Raw genomic sequence first — 19,377 nt, forward strand, 5'->3', positions numbered from 1 at the left:
CAGTATTCACAAGGTATCTGAATGAACTAATGTGTTTCTCTTTATGGACTCCAGTGGGACTGCATGTGGTTGATTGTCTTCTTTGCATCTGCTAATTCTGATCATGTCTATGCCGGGTAGACTTAACCAAGGAAGGACCTAGAAAAGACCCTATTACTCGTCCCTGATTTCACTTTATAGCCCTGATCTTTAAACATTGTCTCACAATTTTCTAAAAACAAATTCTTATACTTTGTATTATAATCTGGCCACACAAGCTATTCTGTTTCCTCTGACTTTCTTGCCTTGAATTTTTATCCTTTCTCATTTTATTAAAATGACTTTGGCTACTCAAGAGTGGCCCTTATTCAGTTATCCATGTCTATGGAAAGGGAGGATTTTGCTGATTCCTCCAAGCCACTTCATTATGCTAACTTTTTATTTGGATATATTAAGGGGAGGGAAAGAAAGGTGTGGTCTTTAAGTCCCAAGTCATAATCATCCCACTTTCAACTCCAAACAGGACAAGAAACCCCTGATCATAACTCTACTATAGACCTTCCTTCATAAATGGCCCAGTATATGAAAGCATTTGTACCTCAGATGGGGAGCTCTCTGTGTTGGGGGGGGGTCTATGTAAAGCACTGAGTTGACAGAATTAAAGCTGGTCATTAGCTAGGTTATATTGTGTTCCATAAGAGAAGTAAAAGAAGTTACTTAACAACACAAAACGTTGGGGGTGATGAAAGACCTCTTTTTAGTGTTATATTTGGTCTTTATTCATTAGATTTGTGATATTTGGGAGAACTGAATCCATGTCTAACTTCCAGGGTCTAGCATAGAAGCTAACTCACAGTCTATGCTCCATTGATGCTTGTGTAAAGATGGGAGGGAAGAAAGGAGGAGGAGAAGTGAGGGTGGGTCTAAAGCTTAGTGATTTGATTTATCACCAGTAAATATGGTCACAAGCAACATTTGAGAACCCAAACCCAACAGTAAGGGATACTGTGGAACATGAGGCAGGGAGCTTCTCCAGGCTCCTGAGATGGTGTAGGCTTTTCTCTCCTTTTCTGTCTCTTCCTGGATCCATGGAATAAATTGAGCCACAGACACAAACATACCAGGCCTCCCCCTGAAGCCAGATCTTATGCCCCAACTGAAGACACCCACTTGGAAGAGCCTCTGGGTTCCATGGATAGTACAGACCATAGGTGCCCCACTGTCTCCCTGAGAATGAGAGAATGAAGAAGGTACAGTCTGCAAGGAATCAACAGTAGCTCTAGCAAGAGGGCAGGATAAGAGGGTCCTAGTGGCATGGGTTAGGGGCTTCACTCCTGGGCTTTCTCCTGAGAACCTAGAAAGTGGAGGGGCATATGGAGGATGGGGCTGAGGTAGGGGCCAAGTACCTGGCAATTGCCTTTGGTGCCTGGTTCCTTCCAAGCACAAACCATGTTCCTGGAGAGCTGATCTACCCTCTTGCTGCATTCTCTCCAGCTAATCTGCAGCACTCTCATCTTCTGCAGGTACATGTTTAAGTTGTCATGTTGGTCTGGGAAATGAGGAAGCTAGTGTGAGAATGAGTGCCAAATCAACCACTGAAGGTGACAAGCCTATGAATGATCAGGGTTGAAGTCATGGAATGATGCAAACACTTAGCAAATCACAGTGTAGGAAGGCCTTAAAGGTGACCTAATGGAATGCTCCACTCAATCCAATAAGTGAATTCTTCATTTATGCTTATATTTATTCCTTTTGGGAAACTCATTTCCTCTGGAACAGCCTACTAACCCCCCTAGCACCAGCTCCTGCCATAAAAACATAGGATGAGTTTTCTCCATGCCCCCCCATCTCCCCACAGCCATGCTTGGTCCTTGTGCAGAGATTCAGAATAGCCCAGTTTCTTAGTGTTGTCCAATGTCTCTGCCAGGCCAGTGGAGGAACCAGGAAAATGACACACCTGTAAGAGCCAACTTGTGGAAGGTAAACAACTAATTCTAGAGGAACTTCTGGTCTTCCCCCCATCCTCTTCCACCCTCCCAGAGTTTCTCCCTGTTTGGCCAGCCTTGTGACCTGGGAAAGGAGTGGAGTCATTGATGACAAAGATTGGTTGGGGAATCACTGGCTCAGTTATCTCAGGATGATGGTCAACATGGACTTCATCAAATGATAAACATATTGGGAAGTTCACATTGTAAAATAGTCCATGGAGGAAGAATACAAACTGGCTTTCTAAAGGCCTCTGGGATCCAAAAAATGATCACTCTCATGTTTTGAGATTCTTCTATATTCCAGGCTTTCATTAGGGACCTTACAAGTACAATTGCATCTAATTTAATCCACATAATGGATTTGAGGGTGACATTGCTGTCATTATACAGATGAGAAAAGGTAAAGGTGAGTAAGGTGAAGGAGCTAGCTAGCTCAAGATCCCAAAGTTAGAGTAGTGAGGCCAAAATCTTCCAGAGCAACATGCTTTCTAGCCCAGGGAAGCCTAAATGTAAGCTTTCTATGGATTTTTAAGGGAAGGCGCATACCATATTCATAAGCTGTCACCCACTCTGCCATCCAACATCTGTCCCAGATCCTTTCCTTCTTCTGCAGGCAGATGGGCATTTTGAAGTTAGTGAATTTTACTGGTGTGGCAAGCAGGAGCAGGGAGAGATCACTGTCAAGGTGGGATGGTTTATAATCTTTGTGAATAATTATCTTCTGCACTTGCTTTCTCTCCAAGCGGACGTCGCTGAATATTCTGGTTCCCATGACCACAGTAACATTTCCCAATGCCATTTCTAACCTAAAAAATGAATATAATAACTCCAAACTATAATAATACTTACACTGTATTTCACACTTGTAGACAAACTTATCAACAGTACAATTTACAACTAAATACTGAAAAATCCAAAGCAATGGATGTGCAGTGGCCTAGAGAGTGGCTAGAGACAAGAGTGGCAGAAGTCAGCAGCCCAGACTCTGAGCTAGTGAATAATCAGCCCAGGGAAATTTCCTGACTCAAGGAAATGGAATGAATCCATCCAAGATAATAGAATGTGAATTCCTTGACAACAAAGAGTTTGACTGTCTTGTTTACCACTATATCACCAGCACTTGGAATAGCACAATGGTATGTGTTCATGAGTGTGTGTACAATGAACAAATACAGTGTATTGTCTACACATGTGGCAGGCTTAGAAGGGAAGACTTGTACTTATTTTCCATTACTGGGTGCATAGCTACAACTAGAAGTCAACCTTTGGATATGGCTCACTTAGAAGGAGAAAGTGGGTGTAGAGAAGATACTTTCTGGTACAAAGCCAATGGGAACAAACTGGGTTCATAAGCCTTGTGCACTAACCTGTTAAGCTACCCGACCCAGACAAAAGGTAGAGAAGATTTGATGTAAATTAAGACAACGCTTCAGAAACTTACAGGGTTCTTGGGAAGCAATGTGCGGCTGTCAAAACCCACCACTGATGTATGATTGAGCCTCCACAGAGGTGTTTCCGTGAGATCTGGATACTCACTTGCCATGGGAACTCACCCTCCTGGACTTCAAACAATTCATGAAATCGTAACAATGATGAATTTGAAAAGGCAGGTCGGTGGCCACATTGAACTTTGTCTGAAAGAGAAATGGAAGAGCCATTTGTACATAATGAGCACTGAGAAATCCTTTCTATCTGATATTCCCAGCATCTTCCCAGCTTAGACTAGTGCTAAAGTTGAGTGAAATAAGTGAGCAGGCACAGAGGGGACAGGTCTCAGAAAACACTAACAAAACACACCTCCAATGTCTGTCCCTCACATTCAAAAAGAGCCGTGAGACCTGGAGAAGTCAGGGTGGAGATTCATTAGAGCTGTTAAGGGGTTGAGGTGATGATATGAAATGGCTAAAGATATGCAGGATCCATTCAGGAGATTGCAACCATGCAGAATTGGAAAAGGAAGAGTTAATATCAAGAATTTTAAGCTATAACAGAGGAATAACTACAAAGGGCCAAGAGGACTCCAAGAATACCACAAAGTTAGGGGAGAGTGAAAGGACTCAACTTGGCAGGGGAGCTCCTCCCCAAGGTTGGGGTTCAGAAATCACTAGAGAATGTGTTTGCAGCCCAAGGGAAAATAGAAGTTTTTAAGTCCCTATTGCTATTAAAGCAGGAAACACCCCTCTGAAGTACAGCTGGAGTGAGGCTGGAACGTCCCTTCTAGTAACAAGTAGGCAAGAGCAGGTGGAAACTTAGGTGTCAAGAGACTGTTCATCAGCCAGGGGTGTCAATGTCTATGTTGGAATTGCTGCTGTGAGGGGGTGTAGGAGATTGGAAGGATTGGGGGAACTGATCAAAGAAAAAGATATGACCACAAGGTGGCAGTAGCACACACATGCTTTATTTGAACAGGTCTGCATGCAGTAGAAGCCCATTAACAGCCTGAGACCATCCAGAAGCTAAGGTATGAGAGCTACCATCCAGAAGGGGAAGAGGACAAGGGAACTCCCAGGTGAAAGAGATCAGAGAAGGAGCTTAACATCTAGGTAATATTGCTCAGCAGCACAAATGGGAGTCTCTGAGTCAGAGAGCAATGAAGGGCAGCAGTGGTGTGGGGTGTTTATAATCACAGGCTTTATCATATCTATGACTAGCAGATATTGGATGCAGTTTCATAGGATATGCAAGACAGGCAGGCTCTAAACATCTAAACTGCTTATTTATGTTGAAAATAAATGGATGTGTAAAAAATTAAGTTTGGGACCAGCAGGCTTTGAGCTAATGGGTATCAGCTTGACATGAAGAAATAAACAATCTATGGTCTAGTAGACAAAAGCCATTTTGGGGGCCATTGATATAACAGCAGATCACTAAACAGGGGACAGGGCTCAAGCTTATAGAAGGACCCATGGCAGGAGCCAAGCACTATTGGATGTCCTCTCCCTCCAACAGTCATATTATAGGAGCAAGGAAAAGCAAACAGAAGCATGCCAGACAGAACCAGGAAAAATCGCCTTCCTTCTGCAGTATCTTTCTAGTACTTTCTACTGAGGATAATTTTTGTTTTACAGGTTAATTAAAATATAACTGACATATAGCAGTGTGTAAGTTTAAGATGAACAGTGTGCTGATTTGATACATTTATATATTGCAAAATGATTACCACCATAGCATTAACATCTCCACCACGTCCCATTATTACCATTTCTTTTTTGTAGTGAGAACATTTAAGAACTCCCCTGTCAGCAACTTCCAAGTATATAATACAGTATTATTAACTATAATTACCATGTTATACATTATGTCCCCAGAATTTATTCATCTTCTAACTGGAAATATGTATCCTTTGACCAACCTTTCCCCATTTCTCTCACCCTAGGCCACTGGTAACTACAATTCTACTCTGTTTCTATGAGCTTGTTTTTTCCAGATTCCATATATAAGTGAGATCATAAAGTATTTGTCCTCCTCCATCTGAATTATTTCACTCAGCATAATGCCTCAGGGTCCATTCATATTGTTGCAAATGGCAGTATTTCCTTATTTCTCATGGCTGAATAATTATCCATTCATCCATTGAAGACACTTAAGTTGTTTCCATAATTTAGATATTGTGAATAATGCTGAAATGAACATCAAAATACAGACATCTCTTTGAGATCCTGTTTTCATTTCCTTTGGGTATATACCCAGAAGTGGGATTGCTGGATCATACAGCACCTCTATTTGCAATTTTTAAAGAAAACTCCATTCTGTTTTCCATAGTGGCTGCATTAATTTACATTCCTCCCAAAAGTGCACATGGGTTCCCTTTTTTCTACATCCTTGCGAATACTTGTTATCTCTTGTCTTTTTGATAAAAGCTATTCTAGCAGGTGTGAGGTGATATCTAATTGTGGTTTTGATTTGCATTCTCCTGATGATTAGTAATGTCAGTGTATCTATTCATGTGTCTAGTTGACCATTTGTATGTCTTCTTTGGGAAAATGTTCAGTCCCTTTCTCCATTTTTTAATCGAAAAAATTTGGCTATTAAATTATATATTTATATTCTTTATATATTTTGGATATTAAGCCCTTACTGGATATTTGATTTGGAAACATTTTCTCCCATTCAGTAGGCTGTCTTTTAGTTTGTTGACTTTTGCTTTTGCTGAAGCATTTTAGTTTGCTGTGTAGTTCCTCTTATTAATGTTTCCTTTTATTGCTTGTGTTTTGGGGGTTACAACCAAAAAATTTTTGTGAAGACCAATGTCACAGAACTTTTCCCCTTTGTTTTCTTGTAGGAGTTTTATCGATGTTTAAGTCTTTAATCCATTTCAAGGGAATTTTGGTGTGTGGTATAAGGTATTCATTCATGTAATCATCTAGTTTTCCCAGGACCATTTATTTAAGAGACTGTTTTTCCCCACTGAGTATTCTTGGCTCCGTGTCAAATATTAGTTGACTATGTATGTGAGAGTTTATTTTTGGGCTGTAAATTTTTTCCCACTGGTCTTTGTGTCTGATTTTATTCACTATAGCTTTGTGTGATGTCTCCAACTTTATTCTTTCTCAGAATTGCTTTAGCTGTTCAGGGTCTTTGGTGATTCCGTACACATTTTAAGATTTTTTCCTATTTCTGAGAAAAATGTTGTTGGAATTTTGATAGAGATTACATTGCTTCCATAGATGATTTTGAGTAGTATGGACATTTTAACAATATTAATTCTGATCCATAAAAATGGGCTATTTTTCCATTTGTTTGTGTCTTCAATTTTTTTCATCAAAGCCATAGTTTTCAGTGTAGAGATATTTCACCTTTTTGGTTAAATTTATTCCTATTTTTTGACGCCACTGTGAATGGGATTATTTTATTTCATTCTCAGATATATTGTTGTTTGTCTATGGAAATGCAACTGATTTCTGTGTGTTGATCTTGTATCCTGAAAGTTTACTGAATTCAGTGATTGGTTTTTTGGTGGAATATATGTATTTTCTATATATAAGACTACATCATCTGCAAACAAGACAATTTTACTTTTTCCTTTTTAGTTTGCAAGCCTTTTATTTTATTTTATTGCCTGATTTTTCTGGCTAGAACTTCCAGTGCCTTGTTGAGTAAGTGAGAATGGGTACCTTTGTCTTGTTCCTGGTCTTAAGAGGAAAAGCTTTCAATTTTTCTCCATACTCCATTGAGTATAATATTAGCAGTGGGTTTGTCATATATGGCCTTTATCATGTTGAGGAATGTTCCTTCCATACCCAATATGTTGAGCATTTGTATAATGAAATGATCATATGTTTTGTCAAATGCTATTTCTGCATCTATTGAGATTTTCATCTTTCATTCAATTAATGTGGTGCATCACATGTATTGATTTGTGAACCTTCCTTTCATCCCAGGGATAAATACCACTTGATCATGGTGTATCCTTTTAATGTGGTATTGATTTTGGTTTGCTAATATTTTGTTGAAAATTTGCATATCTAAATTCATCAGGGATATTGGTCAGAAGTTGTTTTTTTCTCTTATATCATCCTTATCTGGCTTTGGTATTAGAGTACACTGGCCTTGTGAAATCAGTTTGGGAATATAATGAAATAATACAACTAGAGTTTTAAATAATTTTTTTCAGATGAAATTTAACTGAGGTAAAAATGGCCCTCATAAATTAAATAAAAAGTATTATGTCCCTGTGTCTAAACTTTGTCAGTGTTTCAAGTCTTAAAAAATAGTTTATCTGATTTAGGACAGTTTGGGATCTTGATACGTGAGTTCAGCTGATGTAACTTAAGCAAAGCCATGTCCTATACTTGAGGACCTTGTTGGGTGCTTATTCCCCAATAAGTACCTCTGAAATTCACTTCTTGTTTTTCATGTTAGTTGTAGAGGCCACCAAATACATGACCTAAATATGTGTGTAAAATTCATACTTAAATTTATAATTTTATCTTAAAACTTTGTATTATTAAGATTCTAGATTCTATTGTGTGTTAATAACCACTGGGAATTGATTAAAATTATCTAAAAATTCCTTACAAAGTTGTTGAAGCATCTAAATGTGATTCAATGTAAAATTCAAACTAAAGTATTTTCATCAAAACATGTCAGTATGCTTTATAAGTTCTTATTGAAATCCAGAAAATATTTTAAAAATAGAAACCTATTACTCTCATATTAAAGTTTTTTTTTAATTTTATTTTTTATTTCGTATGGAAGTTTTAACAGTCAACTGTTTTAAGATGTGTGTTCTGTTAATTCCAAATATTATTTAGGTTACGTTTTATGGTATTCTTAATTGGCTTTTAATATTAGCTTACTAAGGGTGCTTGGGTGGCTCAGTTGGTTAAATGTCTGACTCTTGATTTTAACCCAGGTCATGATCCCAGGGTCATGGGATTGAGCCCTACATCAGGCTGTGCACTGAACGTGGAGTCTGCTTAAGATTCTCTCTCTCTCTCTCTCTCTCTCTCTCAATCTCTCTCTCTCTCTCTCCCTCCTTTGAGAGGGAGACACAGAATCTGAAGCAGTCTCCAAGACCTGAGCTGTCAGCACAGAGTCTAACATGGGTCTCAAACTCAGGAGCCACAAGATCATGACCTGAGCCAAAGATCATGACTGAGCCACCCAGGTGCCCTGATACATTGCATTTCCATTTTTATTTGTTTTGAGATTTTAAATTTTCTCTTTCGATTTCTTCTTTAACCCATTGGTTGTTCAGAAATGCACTGTTATTTTCCACATATTTGTAGATTTTCTATCTTTCCTCTTCTTCATTTCTAACTTCATTCCATTGTGGTCAGAAAAGGTAGTTGATATTATTTCAATGTTCTTAAAACTTCTAAGATTTTTTTTGTGTTTTATCATATAATCTATGCTACAGAAGGTCCCCTGTGCATTCCGGAAAAATATGTGTTCTGTTGATGTTTGCTAAAACATTCTATATATGTCTATTAAGTTTATTTGTTCTGGACTATGATTCAATTCCAATGTTTTCTTTTGATTTTGTCTGAGTGTCCTATCCATTGTTGACAGTGGGATGTTAAATTCTCCTATTGTTAATTATATGTCTATTTCTCTCTTTATATCCATTATCATTTGTTTAATATATTCCAGTGCTGCAATGGTGGGCGCATATATATTTACTATTGTTATATCTTCTTGATGTATTGACTTTTTATTTTTATTTATTTTTATTTCTTTATTCTTCTTTTTTCTTAATTAAATATAATTTATTGTCAAATTGGTTTCCATACAGCACCCAGTGCTCATCCCAACAAGTGCCCTCCTTAATGCCCATCACACACTTTCCCCTCTCCCCCACTCCCATCAATCCTCAGTTTGTTCTCAGTATTTAAGAGTCTCTTATGGTTTGCCTCCCTCCCTCTCTGAAACTTTTTCCCCCCTTCCCCTCCCCCATGGTTTTCTGTTAAGTTTCTCAAGATTCACATATGAGTGAAAACATATGGTATCTGTCTTTCTCTGCCTGACTTATACTTTTTAATCATTATATAATACCCTTCTTTATCTCTTTTTATCTCTTTTGGCCTAAGGTATATTTTGTCTAATGCAAGTATGGCTACCTTCACTTTTCTTTTGTTTTCCACTTGCATGAAATCTCTTATTCCATCCCTTTACTTTGAGTCTAGGTGTGTCTTTAAAGATAAAATGAGTTTCCTGTAGGCAGCATATAGTTGAGTCTTCTTTTTTTTTTTAATCCATCCAGACATTCTGTGCCTTTCCATTAATTAATTTAATTCATTTCATATTTAGAGTGACTATTGGCATATAAAGACGTACTACTGCCATCATATCATTTGCCTTTTGGTCGTTTTGTATCTCCATTGTATCTTTTCCCCTGTTTCTGTCTATCTTTGTAAAGTGGTGGTTTTCCCTGGGGATTTGGTCAGTCTCCCCTTTTTTTATGTTTTGTGGCTCTACTCTAGGTTTTTAGTTTGTGGTTACTATGTGGCTTACATAAAACACTTCATATAAAAAATGTTGATAGCACCTAATCTTCATTTGGCTATAAAAGTTCAACCCTCTTACCCTTTTAATTTTATATTTTTAATGTCACAATTTACCTTTTCTTATTCTGTGAAATTCATTGAGAAATTATAGTAGCTATAGTTATTTTTGATGCTCTTTTCCTTTAGCCTTTATAATATAATTAACACTGCATTCTAATATAGAGTGCCAGTTTCCTAATTCTGACTGTTTGTTTTTCACCTTTGCTAGAGTATTGTATACTTTCATTTGCTTTTATGTCACTGATTAGCATTTTTTTTTTTTTTCATTTCAGCCTGGAGGACTCTTTTCAGCATTTCTTACAAGGCAGATCTAGTGGTGGTGTACTTTCTCAGCTTTTGTTTGTCTGACAAAGGCTTTATTTCTCTTTCATATCTGAGGGATACCTTGCTGGATAAAGTATTCCTGGCTGGCAAGTTTTATGTTTCAACACTTTGAACATGTCATTCCACTCTCTCCTGGCCTGTAGATTTTCTGTTGAGAAATCTGAAGCTAGATGAATGAGGGTTCCTTTGTAGGTTACTTTCTTCTAAAAAAAAAATCTTGAACTTTACCTTGTTTGCACATAAAATTTGAAACTAAATGGGTTGCATATCTAAATGTAAAATATGAATAATAAGTTTCTAGAATATAACATAAGGAAATATCTTTATCAACTTGGGATGAGGAAAACATTAATTTAAGACAAAATCATATAAATGCTGGAATAATGGCAGCTAACAAATTTTCAGTATTTACAAGGTACCTGGCACTGTTCTCAGAACTTTATGCATATATAATCCTCACAGTAACTTTAATATTACCATTTTACAGATGGAGAAATGAATACAAAGATATTTAGTAATACATTCTGAGATGACATAGCAAGTATGTGGAGGAAATGTAATTAGTTGCAGACAATCTAACTTCAGAGCTCACATTATTCTACAGGTCTGATTGTGTTTATAATCTGGGATGAGAAGATCTTTCTAGCACATCAAATAGAAGCCAAGAACCATAAGTAAAAATATTGATGAACTTTTACATAAATTTAAATCTTTTACATTTCGTCCAAAATAGAGTTTGAAGAGTGTTGAAGAATTAGGAGAAAATGTTTTGCAGCACACATAAGAGACAAAGGGCTAATGTCATTAAAATTTTTTTTAAAGTTCTTACAAAACAGTTTACAACACCCATTCAAGTAGGAAAAATGAGAAAACTATAGGAACCAGTAATTCTCAAAAGAATAAATTAAAAATGTTACAAATAAGGAAAATGTTACAAATAGGGATGTAAAGGGTGGTCTTGTGACCAGATACATTTCAGAAATACCAGATTAAATAAAATTATTCTATTTTCTCTACAGTGAGATTTCTCATAACTTTTACTATGTGAGTATCCACTGTGACTCTACAGAAAAAGTAATGAAGAGAACATTTCTAAATCTTGTCTAACCATAAGCTTCTAATAGGACAAGGGGTCTACAGAACATACTTGAAAATGCTGCATTCATTCACTTGTTCTTATAATAATAGTCCTATAACTTTTCCCACTTTATGAGATTACATAATCTAATACAGGTTGTCTAAATTAATAAGGTCTTTATTCCACTGTGGTCCCAGCACTATGCTGGGCTCAGAAAGGTGCTTAATACATTTACAAAGAGGGGGGTGGAGTCTGGAGAAGCAGAGGCAATTGCTAATGTTACTCCAAGTCTCCTGTATTTCCAGATCCTGGGGGATCATTTTAAATGGCATTATTCACTCAGCCCAAAATATCTACTTTGGTTAATCAGTTGTGATCTCCTCATTTCCTGAGCCATTTGCTCTAACTCAACCTTCCCTCAGAATTCTACATCAACTCTACAGGAACCAGGTAAGAGGTTGCAGGCCTCTCTCCATCCTCTGCTCTGTTAGCCTGGCACAGACCTGACTCTTCTTGGGCATGCCCCTTGAGTGCCATGAGCAGTGGAATTAGAAGCTGGAGCATCTTCTTTTCATTCCAGTCCAGAATTGCTCAACCTATGCCTCTAGCCAAAGCTGATAAAGTGCCAGCTGCAACTGTTTCAGTTGGGGCCATCACAAATACATGGCCAAGCTGGTCCTGGGTGACATCATAGTAAGCCTGGGGTTAGAGAGGAAACAGGGGATGCAGGAAAGCCTGGCTTAATGAATCTGTGTGACCAATCCTTCCCTGTATTCCCTGTGCAGTGGGGAATAAAGAGATACCGTGTTAGGCAAACTTTTATCTGCACACTCCCTTCCCGCTTTTGACTCTGAGCCTCTTGAGGAGCCACATAGTCTACCATTTGCTTTGGCATCAAAACTTCCAGGTAAGTTTTCATATGTTTTATCACAAAGCCCTCTCTGACTTTTTAGAATATTTTACTGTCTTGTGACATTAATGGGGAGAGTGGTGGAGTGAAAGTATGTCATATAGTCACATATGCATGAAAAGATTACTTTGAGTATAACACAGAGATTATTTTAGAGAGGATGAAACTAGAAAAGAGAACAAAATTTAAGTAGTGGCTCCAGAAATGCAGATGAAAGATGGTGGTGGCCTAAAATAGTAAAGAGGGTGGGTGTATTAGCATGCCAAAGTTACCATAACAAAGTATCACATACTGGGTGGCTTAAACAGCAGAAATTTCTCAGTTCTGGAGGCGAAGTCCCAGGTCAAGTTTGTCAGCAGGATTGGTTTCCTTCTGAGGGCGATAATGGAAGAGTCTGTTCCAGGCATCTCCCCTTGGTGTGCAGATGGCCACCCTCTTGCTGCCTCTTCACATGGTCTTCTCTCTGTGGACATGTACTCCTGGTATCTCTCCCTCTTTTTGAAAAAATTTTATTTTAATTCCAGTGTAGTTAACATACAGTGTTATATTAGTTTCAGGTGTACTATATAGCAATTCAACACTTTTAGACATGATCCAGTGCTCATCACAAGTACACTCCTTAATCTCCATCACTTCTTTCAACCATCCCCCACCTATGTCCACACTGGTAACCATCTTCCTCTGTTTATAAGAACACAAGTCATATTGGATTAGACCTAATTTTAACTTAATCATGTCTTTAAAAACCTTACCTCCAAATATGGTTACATTCTGAGGTACTGGGGGCTGGGACGTCAACATACAAATTTTAAGAGGGACACAGTTCAGCCTGTAACAGTGGAGTTACCAAGAAACAGATGCAATTGAGAGATACTAAAGAGGTTGAATATAACAGTAATGTGATTGATGAGCTATACAGGATGAACAGGCAGATACAAGTACAGATTTGAAAATTAGGGGTAGAAGTGTCAGTTGGAAAGTCATCCATCTATTGAAATCACCGGAATGAATGAGATTGTCCACTCAGAAGGTGTGGAGAGAAAAGCAAAGAGGGCCTAGGTCTGAGCCTGGAAGAACTGCCCACATTTACCATCATACAGAGGAAGCAGAGCTGGAAAAGGAGGCTGGCAATTGTCCGAAGTACTATAGGAAAATAAGAAGAGGGTGTTTACTGTGCAAAATAGGACTAGAATGTTCCAAAGAGGAGCAATGCCTCCTGATTAAAGATAACCCCTCCACGTGTCCTCTGAACCTCGCCATCCTCTCACATCCTTAGGAATCTGATATTATCAACTATATACTCCCTTCCTCGTCCTCATGCTCCTTTTCTCTTCCACATCTTTCTCATCCCCATTTAAATGTGTTCAAGTCATTTCCACCTTAAAACCTTCTAAATAAACTACAGTCTCAAAATGCTCTCCCTCTACTCTGACTTACTCTATAGCTACCACACTATCTCTTCCCAGGTACAACAGTCTTTGTAAAGAATTTAAAGAATGACTATATGAGAGGTTGAATAAGGAAGTGCCAACTGCCTAAAGTAGCTGTTGTCTACAAGTAAAATAAGAACTCCTATTTTCCTTTATTCTCACAACAGTTCTGATATCAGATGTGTGGGTTTTTCCACATCAAGCAATTCTCCAGTTTTTAGTGGATATTGAATGGGTGTTCTACAGTTGAACTCAATTCTGACAACTAACTACCTGGAGTTAGTGCAGACCCCACAGGTTAAGAGCCAGTCCCACAACACTGCATCCACTTCAGATGCCAATCACAAATCTAGGTTGTCACTTACACTTCTGACTGACCCTCTATATATAAACCAGGAGTTCCTATGACCCCCCCCCCCCTTAATTTCAATAATTTGCTAGAATAGCTCACAGAACTCAGTAAAGTGCTTTGCTCACTATTACTAATTTATTATAAAGAATACAACTCAGGAATAACCGAATGGAAAAGATACATAGAACAAGGTATGGGAAGGGATATGGAGTTTTCAGGCCCTCTCTAGGTATGCCCCTGTTCCAGCACCATCATATGTTCACCAACCCAGATGTTCTCTGAGCTCCTTCAGTTAAGGTTTTTATGTTGGCCTCATTATGTAGGCATGATTGACTAAATCACTGGCCACTGGTGATTAATTCAATCTCCAGCTCTGGGGCTGTAAGTTCTAACCTTCTAATCAGGAGATCTTCTAATCAGGAGATCAGTTCTCTATCCTAAGGGGTTTTTCAAGTCACCATATTAACATAAACTCAGGTGTGGTTGAAAGAGGCTTGTTATGGATAAAAAAAGAGACACTCCTTTCTTCTTTATCACCTGAGAGCTACTTTAGGGCCACTACGAGAATCACATATTAAAACAAAGATGCTTCTATTGTTCTTAGACTTAATAAATTACAAAGATTTTAAGGGCTCTGGCCAGGGACCCAGATGAAGACCACAACATATATTTCTTATTATATTACAAGATTACAACAATATTCCTCAGTTACCTACAAGAATCCCCAGTTACCTACAAGTCTCCCTAGCTACCTAGAAGGCTTTCCAATTATGTACAAGTCTTGCTCCCTCCTTCCTTAAGGTCTCTTCTGTCACCTTGTCAGTTAGACGTCCCCAAACACTCTGTTAAAAACACCTGCTACCTTCCCCAATCTGCACTCCCTATACCCTTTCCCTGCTTTATTTTCCTATAGCACTTATGATCATCTGATAGAGTCTATATCTTCAGGATTTATTTAATTTCTATCTCTTCCACTGGACTATAACCTTAGTGAGGGCAAGGGCTTTTCATTTTGTATTTACTCCTACATCCCTAGTTCTTAGAGAATTGCTTGGTACATATTAGACAATAAATAGTTGGAATGAATGGATGAATGAATGCCCTGAGAACAAAGGCTGGCCTCCCACTCAAGGTAGTTTGACATGGGAATGGTGTGCTTTTTCCTGATGAGTTGTATTATCTTGAGCAAGTCAAAGTTTTTTCCTCTCTCCTCATGGGTTTTTCCAGAGGATGAGCCAAAATAATGTGAAAATTAACTATGGTTATATGTCTAAAAGCACAATGTGGAGTAGTAATGGACTTGGAGCTGGGAAGAACTGGGTTTGGATCCTGGCATATTTAGAGTAATTAGTCAGCATTCTTCAGGTAAACAGAACCAATAGGCTATTATATACCAAACATGTAATGATTTATTATTATAAGGAATTGGCTCATGCAATTATGTAGGCTAAGAAGTCCCATTATCTGCCACCTGCAAACTGGAGACCCAAGAAAGCCATTGATGTAGTATGAAGCCAGAGAGCCAGAAGGCCAATGGTGTAGTTCTAGTCCAAGTCAAAATGCCTGAGAAACAAGAAAAATGGTGATGTAAGTTCTACTCCAACTCTAAAAGCCTGAGATCCAGAGGGTTAATTGTGTAAGTCAGAGGGCCGAAGGTTGATGTCACAGCTCACATAATCAAGCAGAGAGAAAAATTTCCCCTCTTCCACCTTTTTGTTTTATTCAGGCCTTCAAGTGACTGGAAAATGTCTGCCCACATTGGGAAGGGCCATCTTCTTTATTCTATGGACAAATTCAAATGCTAATCTCATCTGAAAACACCCTCACAGACACACTCAGAAATAATGTTTAACTAAATATCTGGGCACTCCATGATCCAATCAAGCTAACACATAAAATTAACCCCTAGATCCAGTAACTTGTGATCTGGTCTGGTTCCTTAACTTGTCCTAGGTTGCTTCCTTCGCTGTGAAATGAGGAAAGGAGATAACTTGGTCTAGTTTACAGAGTTGTTCTCCAGATTAAATGTGATGGGAAATGCAAAACCTTGACATGCAGGAAGCCATCAGAACAAGCCAGTGCCTTATCCTTCCACAACGCCAGGTACCTCACTCAGAATCCAAGAGGGTTAGATGTAAAGATGACCTCAGAGACTGTATACCTAGGACAATGATCATGATCTTCCCCTGACCAAAAATGCAAAGTTGGTGATTAACTTGTAAACTGGGCTCCAGAACACTACTGCATCATCACAGTAAGCATCTTTGGGATGCATTACAATGCAGTTGTGGACTGCATGTGTGTATCCCCCTCCAAATTCATTTGTTGAGACCTAACTCCAATGTGACAGGATTTGGAGGTGATAATTAGATAATTAGGTCATGAGGGTGGAGTCCTCGTGAATTGGATTAGTGTCCTTATAAGAGACAGGGAGAGATCTCTCACTTGCCATGTGAGGACCCACTGAAAAGGCAGCTGTTTGAAAACCATGAAGAGAGCCCTAAGAACCAACCATACTGGCACCCTGAGTTTGGATTTCCAACTTCCAGAACTATGAGATATAAATATCTGTTGATTAAGTCACTCAGTCTAGGGTACATGTGGGCCTTGAATAACATGGATTTTTAACTGCACAAGTCCACTTACACATATTTTTTCCAATAAATGCTGTGGAAAAATTTTTGGAGATTTGCAAAAATTTGGAAAAACAGACAAATTGCATAGCCTAGAAATATCAAAAAAAATTTAAAAATTTGGTGTGCCACAAATGCACAAAATATATGTATATACTAGATTATTTTATCATTTACTGCTATAAAATACACACATATTTCTTACAAAAGGTTAAAATTTGTCAAAGCATAGGCACACAAAAATTATAGACCATACATGGAACAATTCACAGTCAAATAAGAAATAATAAGTAAACATAAAAATGCAGTATTAAATCATAACTGCAAAAAATTAACCATACTGTATACTGTACTACTGTAATAATTTCATAACCATCTCCCATTGCTATTGCAGTGAGCTCCAGTGTTGGGAGTATCCACTTAAAATACTGTGATGCCAATTATTTCCATGTATGCTGTTGTCTTTCCAGCAAATTGTATATTGCAGTAAAAAGTGATCTCTCATGGTTCTTGTGTATTTTTCATTATGTTTAGTGCAATACTGTAAACCTTGAGTAACACTATGCACCCATATGAAGTGTTACTAGTGATACTGATAGTGATCCCAAGAAGCAGAAAAAAAGTCATGACATTACAAGAAAAAGTTTCTTTCAAATGTATCATACGCTGACATGTGCAGCTGTGGTTGCCCGCCATTTCCAAGATAAATGAATCCAGCATAAGGACGTTTGTAACAAAAAGAAAAGGAAATCCGTGAAGACATCACTGCAGCTATGCCAGCAGGTGCAAAAATCTTGAACTTTTTGCAAAGTGCCTTTTTATCTCATATTAAAAATGCAGCTTTCATATGGGTGCAGGATTACTATAAGAAAGGCATGCCTCTAGCCTCTAATATGATTTCAGGAAAAGCAATGTCATTATATAACAACAAAGCAAAAGGAAGGTGAAGGATCTAAAGCTGGTGAATTTAATGCTAACAAAGGATAGTTTGATAATTTTAAAAAGAGGTTTAGATTAAAAAATGTCAAGATAACAGGAGAGCAGCTTCTGCTGACCAAGAAGCAGCAGATGAGTTCCTAGATGACATTAAGAAAAGGACACCCACCAGAAGGAGCCAAGATGGCGGAACAGCATGGAAGTTTTTTGTGTGTCTCGCATCCATGTAATACAGCCAGACCGACACTAAACCATCCTGCACACCTACAACACTGATTGGAGGATTAACACAACAATCTGCACAGCCTGAACCACAGAATTCACCAGGTATGCAGCGCTGACAAGTGAACCAGGGAGGTGCTTTTGCAGGTGGAGAGAGGATGGTCAACCAGGGGGAGAACACAGGAAAAGCACCCCTCCCCAAAAGCAGCTGGAGAGAAAGTAATAAATTGGAAATAGCTGCAGGGACTAAACTAAAAAGGGAGAAAGGAGAGGGTTGGAATTCCATTAAGACTGTAAACAAGGGAAGTGCAAAGGCTGCAACTCCACAGCTAGATACCTGGCAGTGCTCTGGTGGGAAGGGTGTATCCCCAGGAACAGAGTGGGGTCTGGGAGGTTCTCGGGCCACACGGAGAAAGGCAGTTCCACTGCTGGATGGACATTTGGTAGAGACTGTTGAAGCCACCTGGTCCCAGAAGACCCCAGAAAATGGCTACAATTGCTGGTGCTGGAAAAGGGTCGTTAAGGGTGAAGCCTGGTGCCAGCTGTGTGCTGTGATTTTCCATAATCCCTGAAATGCTGCTGCTACACAATCTCTTGAACTTTTTCTGGGGCAGGCTGGCACCTGACACAGTCTCGGGCACCGGCAGCAGAAGGCTCCAGCAAGCGTTTGTGGGTACAGCCAATGTTCGGCCATTGCTCATTCAGCCATTGCTCAGTGAGACCCTCCCACAGAGGGGTGGAACGGGTTAAAGCCACAGTCTTTCAGAAGTAAGGGGCCAGGGAAGGCAGCCACATCTGAGACAAAACTCAGGAGAGAGGTATTGCCTGGGGCTTGGTCATGGAGAGTGAAAAAGGGGGGAGTGGACGAGAGCTGAAGACAGAGGATGGATGCACAATTGCTGATCCAGAACAGACTGGGTACATGGGTGACGTCATTTTCACCACTCCCATGCATGCGCATACGCACCTGCAAGCCTCACAACAATCCACCCCAGTAGGCTAGCATAGCCATCTAGTAAAGAACAGAGCCATTGCACTGAGCCCCGCCCATCTGGGCCAACCTCGCTCTTCAAGAACACAAGTCTCACCTCCTACTTAGTTTACGGACTATAAAGCACTTCATAGTCTGACTTCTAAGGGAAAACGAAGTAATTTCAGTCCTGTTTCAATCTATTAGCAGGTCCATCTATAAGATTTTCTTTTTTTTTTTTTTCTCTTTTTCACTTCTTTTCTTTTTCTTGAATACATAAAAAGAAAAAATTCATTTTTATTTTCAATTTTTATTAAAAATATTTTTCTTTATTTTTTACTATATTTTTTACTTTTGTGTAAATTTTTTCAAATTCTATTTTACTTCCATCATTTTATTTTAGTCTACTAGTGTATTCACTTTTTCAATTTTTCAAATGATTTCTTTTTTCTTTTTTTCTCTTTTTTGTCTCTTTTCTTGAATATAGAAAAAGAAAAAATTCATTTTTATTTTCAATTTCTAGTAAAATATTTTTCTTTAATTTTT

The 19,377-nt window shown here is 38.5% G+C and overlaps 1 protein-coding gene across 2 annotated transcripts in view; it reads right to left on the minus strand.

Annotated features, from left to right (window-relative positions):
- Positions 1-404: 404 nt before the first annotated feature.
- Positions 405-19,377, minus strand: part of PRSS51 (serine protease 51) — a 32,267-nt gene continuing 13,294 nt past the window's right edge. For both annotated transcript variants that reach the window (XM_040469578.1, XM_040469649.1), the window contains exons 2-6: positions 12,581-12,782; positions 3,409-3,601; positions 2,514-2,773; positions 1,386-1,528; positions 405-1,206 (exon numbers count right to left, since the gene is read on the minus strand). In XM_040469578.1, coding sequence (XP_040325512.1) covers positions 910-1,206; positions 1,386-1,528; positions 2,514-2,773; positions 3,409-3,601; positions 12,581-12,761 — 1,074 coding nt within the window. In that variant the 5' untranslated portion in view covers positions 12,762-12,782 and the 3' untranslated portion in view covers positions 405-909. The remainder of the gene's footprint in view (positions 1,207-1,385; positions 1,529-2,513; positions 2,774-3,408; positions 3,602-12,580; positions 12,783-19,377) is intronic.

Source organism: Herpailurus yagouaroundi, unplaced genomic scaffold (genome assembly GCF_014898765.1).
Source record: "Herpailurus yagouaroundi ecotype Mexico unplaced genomic scaffold, PumYag 28, whole genome shotgun sequence".
Taxonomy (NCBI): Eukaryota; Metazoa; Chordata; class Mammalia; order Carnivora; family Felidae; genus Herpailurus; species Herpailurus yagouaroundi.